Source organism: Phymastichus coffea, unplaced genomic scaffold (assembly GCF_024137745.1).
Source record: "Phymastichus coffea isolate CEN01 unplaced genomic scaffold, Cenicafe_Pcof_1.1 PCOF00001, whole genome shotgun sequence".
In the NCBI taxonomy this organism is placed as follows: Eukaryota; Metazoa; Arthropoda; class Insecta; order Hymenoptera; family Eulophidae; genus Phymastichus; species Phymastichus coffea.
In genome coordinates this window covers 2010440-2015934 of record NW_026706812.1, presented here as the reverse complement: position 1 = coordinate 2015934, position 5495 = coordinate 2010440, and the positions used below count along the sequence as shown (strand labels likewise).

At 46.0% G+C, this 5495-nt stretch overlaps 1 protein-coding gene across 1 annotated transcript; it reads left to right on the top strand.

Moving 5' to 3' along the window:
• Window positions 1-452: 452 nt before the first annotated feature.
• On the top strand, window positions 453-2314 carry LOC131675725 (uncharacterized). The gene is made up of 4 exons (XM_058954837.1): window positions 453-518; window positions 1562-1676; window positions 1754-1945; window positions 2066-2314. The coding sequence occupies exons 1-4, from the start codon at window positions 453-455 to the stop codon at window positions 2287-2289; spliced, it is 597 nt and encodes a 198-aa protein (XP_058810820.1). The 3' UTR covers window positions 2290-2314.
• Window positions 2315-5495: the final 3181 nt, after the last annotated feature.

The following is a 5495-nucleotide window of genomic DNA, read 5'->3' as shown; positions in this document are numbered from 1 at the left end:
CAAGAAGAAAGTAGCAGAGCTCCGAGTCGATGATAGGATATAGCTGTAATGCAGAGCACGCCAGTTGAGCAGCGCCGCACAGCGAAGACGGCGCGGCAAGCTCCCGCGCACATGCGCACAGTATTCCGAACAATATTTTATTATTGTTTAGAGAGTTTATAGGGTACCTGGCAGAAATTTTTGGCGTGTCTAAAGTTGGAGAAAAAAATGACAAGGACTTATTTCGGGCAGTAATTACTAATGGCTCCAAGAGATTATTTTTATTAATCTGGGGCCTCGAGGTCATTGATAAATTTCAAGGATTTTTCATTACTGGACAAGTGCGTATAAATATATATATATATATATGTGTGTGTCAGTGCGCTTGTGTTTGTCTGTGTCTGTTATAACGGGGATTTAGCCCGGTTAGCCCCGTAAATATAAAAAAGGAAGTAACTAAAGTTAAATGAGGAATGTCCGGGCGAAGTCTGAAGCCTCCTGGACTGTCCGTCTTCTCAGGTCCGGTGTTCGTCACGCCGGTGACAGGGCAGCCGAATCCGCGCAGATTCGTAGTGTTGGCTGAAGAACGCAAAAGCCGAAGATTCGAAAGCGGGTGTAGGCGCGAAAGGGCGGAGCGTTTGAATAAGGCGTCGGGGTACGATTAAATAAAAGAGACTAACGGTAAACAGTATTTTTAATCAGTATAAGTTAACAAAAGCGGTCGGAAGGAGGGAGAGAGTACGCTGAGAGAACGGATAGAGAGAGAGTAAACCAACTAGCAGGTACTTACAATGACGGTGCTCGTCCTCTAGATACGCAAACGAGTCGCACAGTTTGCGTCAACGCACACGCACAAATTATCGGGCACCACGTGCACTCCGCGGCTCGTTTCCTGCTGACGAACTCCCGCTCTAACAGCTACAGCACGCGAGCGTAGATCCTCTACAGGGCCGGGCGATGTCGCAACTCTTCTCCGGATAAAGGCCACAACTCCGAGATCGAAGAAGAGGGAAGCACCAGGTCACCACGAAGATGCGAGCAGGGGAAGTCGTTGAGACGAAGGAATCTACCTGCCCGCTGACAAATCTGCACGATAACAGCTCTCTAGCGAGTTGCCTGCTCGGCTCTCGATTTCTTTCTGCCCTGCCTCTCGTCGATTAGTGTCCGCGGTCACTCGCTAAAGCGCGACTATGTCTCTCTCTCTCTCTCTCCGCGCCTCGCGGTCGCGCGCGGAAGTATCCCTGCGTACTCGTGTCTCTCTCACTCTCTTACCTTATATTCGAGCCGAAGGGTAATTACATATATAAATATTAATGATAAATGAATATAAACATAATAAATTCATAAATATATAGGATAAGTTCGGAGAAATATGTTATATTTACATATCATTACTAGGGAGAGAGAGATATAACGGGTTGGCAATCTCACTCGTTATACTGTATATGTATGTACTATTTAATGTATTGATATTGATTTCTTTTTCTAGATAGTACATTTGGATGCTTGCGAAGGCCACGTTGTACGCACTAAAAGAATTCATAAGTAGTTGAATTTGGTTAACTATGAAATAATAATTCAGAAAGGTTCCAAAATATCAACGTGTGGTTTTCATGTTGTTGAAAAAATTGCAAAACCAGTTGCAACTATTCCTGTTATTCCATTTTCTGATTTGATTAAGAATAGAGGCGAAATTAGTGAGTTGATGAAGTTTTTTTGTATAAATTTTTGTTCTTTCAATTGTTCTAATTGAAACTTTAATTTTATCTTGCAGAAGTCAAAGCCTTTATGAAAACAGTGATCACGCCTGCTTATAACAAAGAAGGGATTTTAAAATTTGGCACTGGCACTATTACTGATGGAATCCATAAAGTTCCTCTCACAGTCAATTCTTTTAAACTAGAAGATTCAAATAAATTAGCAAAAGGAATGCCTGTCATGGTTACAGCGAACGTATACCACAATGGTAAATTTCCATATTAGATTAATAGTATTACATCAAGGGTCGCGGGAGCGATAATGGGCCGATTCTACATATCCACTTTAGAAATTGAGTTTTTTTTTTATTTTGACATATTTTATTTAGGAAATACACGTCTCCAGTGTCGCAACATGTCTTGTATAGAAATACTAGAGAAAGAAGACAAACTGGATGAAGCTATAGTTGCGCACGCAAATAAACCTTTGAAGAGGTGTGATTCAACGGCTACTAATAATTCTACCCTACTATTAAATAAGAAACAACGTCTTGTAGAAATTCAAAATTTGTCAAACTTATCAATGGAAGTTGAGCGCAAAAAGAATGAGTAGTTTATTTATTTTCAATTAATGTTTAGCAAAAAAAAATAAGAAAAAAAGTTACGTTCTTTTTAATATTTATTTAAAATGTAAGTGGACCATTAAGAAAAAATGTTAACTTACTTCCCTTCGATAATTCTTTTTTCGTAATGACTATATTTCAAATTTGCTTTTGATTTTGATTCTATAAAAAAATTTTATACTAAGTCTATTGTAGCTTAATAATTATTTTTAAAATACATACTACTAACAGGAGGATAGCTATATATAATGACTGATATAAATAAGGAAGCGCTAAAGATTATATAATGACTGATATAAATAAGGAAGTGCCAAAGTTTAGTACACAAAATAATGAAGAAAAATGTATCTTATGATTATGTATGCTATTCCAATAGTTATTTAAAAATATATAAATGTATAATAATAAAGTTATTAAAATCGAAATATGTATTAGTTTTATGAGTTCCGTACAGTTGTCAATAAAATATATTTGTATTTTATTATAAATGGCTTAGTTTTTTTTACTGTAGTTTGAAAAATGTAAGTTTTAGTTTATTTTTCATAATTAGAGTTCTCTTAAAAATCATATAATCGACCGGCGCAGGCATAGCTGCGCAGTGGCTTAAATCATGATCCGCGCCAGTTCTTGTTTGGAAGTGCCAGATGTAAGAATCATTCTATAAGTGCTTATTGCTTCTAGCCTTAATTATTAATTTTAAAGAGTTGTACAAATAAAAGTTTTATATCGTCCTCGTTTATTACTGGTCGCGGGTTCCGTGAACGTGATTAATTATACTGGTGGATGTGAATAATTCTACTCATTTGGTAATTGGTAAGTAACAAAACTTATGAGGTTAAACTATTTGTTATGATTATAATTTCTCTCTCTCTCTCTCTCTCTCTCTCTCTCTCTCTCTCTCTCTGTAATAAATAGTTGATTAATACTTCTAATTATAAAAAATGTTAAAAGTTATGTTACATTAGACACTGGATTTTATTACTTTGATTATATAGATAAGATGTAACAGGCTGCCGTCTAATCAATAAATCCTTAGATATACCTAAAAGTGACCAGACGACGCCTAGTTATCTATGTGCTCAAAGCACAGTAACCTACCTTGCCTCGGAGTGCGCCTGCGCAGAGTCTCTTCGCTATTCCGAGTTGGGTTCCCCCAACTCGCCACTTGGCGGCGCTGTCGCTCTTACTAGTAGCGCTCGTGCGGCCGCCACCGGAACCTAAGTCATCGACTCGCGTCTATCGATAATCGCTCGATTCGTGCTTCGCAACCGGCGAATTCGAATCCCCTGAAAATAAACACTGGCGCGACCTCCGGACAAAGGAAAGACACAATAACGACTATCAAACTCGGAAATAATGATTAAGATACACTTTATTAAGCTAATTAAATTACACGGGGAATTGGCCGAGAGACTTACGCACGCACGCGTGAATGACAACACACGCTGATCGAGAGAGAGAGAAAAAATATACCGCGATTACCGCGAACTACCTGCTCGCACGCAATAAACAAATTCTTCGCGCTCGCTGCGCGGATTCGCACGCAAATTATAATAATTAACAACGGGAATTAAGGTGCACCTACCGCGATATCGATGAGGATACGGTGGCCAACCGTATCCGAACAACAAGTTGATAGACGACTCCTCGATGCTCGCTACGCTGCCTCTTAACCGTTGCCGCTATTGTTGTTGCTGCTACTAATGCTGTTACTGCTGCTGCTACTGCAGTTGCTGCTGCTGCTGCTGCTGCTGCTGCTAGCACACACCCACGCAAGTTCGCAATGTCAATTCGCACGAACGAGAAACTCACGAGAAAACTCGGGAAGGTTGGAGGTTAGATCGGCCGGCGACCAGACTGAGTGGCACAGTCATACTACCGGTCGGACCCTCCCCTCCCGGTCATTGCCCCTACGCTCTCTCTCTCTCTCGCGAACCGAGCGCGGCTACTCTCGTTTAGCCGCTCATTACCTCGCGCGAGTCTTACGATTTTCGGTAATCGTTGCAGCCCCCTCCTAGCTTCGAACTACCGGATCGAACTACCCCATTGACTCGCGACCCTAAGGACAGGATTGGGAAAGGAGCGAAATCAGCACAATCCATCCTCTTTGAAACACGGCTTTATTTGCCCATCCCGGGCCACCACTCCCCCACGTCACCTGCCGGAGCCCCCTGGCGCTTTGTGTCTGGGGTAGCGCCAGTGCTCCGACTTGTTGGGGCACTTGGAGGTCGTTGTGATGCCGGGATGGCCGCAGATGTAGCAGCCCCTGCCCGGTCTTCTGATGAGGCCGGGCTCCGCCCCATGGTCCTGGCTTCCTGCTGGTTGTTGGGGCGGCGCGGCTGCTGCTGCCGAGGCGGCGATGAATGTGACGCCGCCCACCGTGGCGGATGTGCGTCCCCCCATGGTACGCACCACCACGGTAGGGTCGGAAACCGACCCGTCCACGCGGACCGTGAACTCCTGTCCGGCACCGGGGGCCCCCGAGACTCTCTTGGGCTGAGTCTTGGTCGGGAGCTTGGCCGGAGTCCTGGCCGCGTCCCTGCTCGTCGGGGCCGCCGGTGGTAACACCGCCGGCGGGCCCGCGGCCTCTGGGGACTCCTGCCCCCGGTCTACGCGCAGGAGGGCCTCACCATAGGCCCTCTGCCGCCGGACTACCGGAGCCCACTCCCCCAGCATTTCTTGGGCGCCGCGGAAGTCGAGGAACTCCCCCAGGTGTGCATGTACCTGGCGCTGGAGTTCCCCGACAAACTCCCAGGCATTTTCTAACTCCTGGAGGCCCAACCTCACGTGCCTCCAGGAGTTTACCAGCCCATCTTGCTGGGGGACCCGTGGGTGGTTGCAGACCCACTGCTGCTGGCCGCAGGCCTCCCTTGGCCCGGGGCACTGGGTCGAGCTCTCCGTCGTTGCCGAGCTCGACCCTTGGGTCTGCACACCCTGGTCCTGCGTGGACTGAGACCGACGGCCCTCTTCGGATGGACCGTCGGTCTGGGTGGACGCTTCCCTGGTCTTGGGCCTTCTGACCGGGGGCCTCATGGCTTCCCGAAGGAAGTCGTCCACCCGCTGGCGCGAGCGGCCCTCGCGAGCGGCCACCTCGACCTGGGCCCGGACGAACCTACGGAGGTCGCCGATCAGCCGATCGGCGCCCGGACCCAATCCCAGGTCGAGCAGCCGTTGGGTGGCCGTCTCGAGGGCCTCT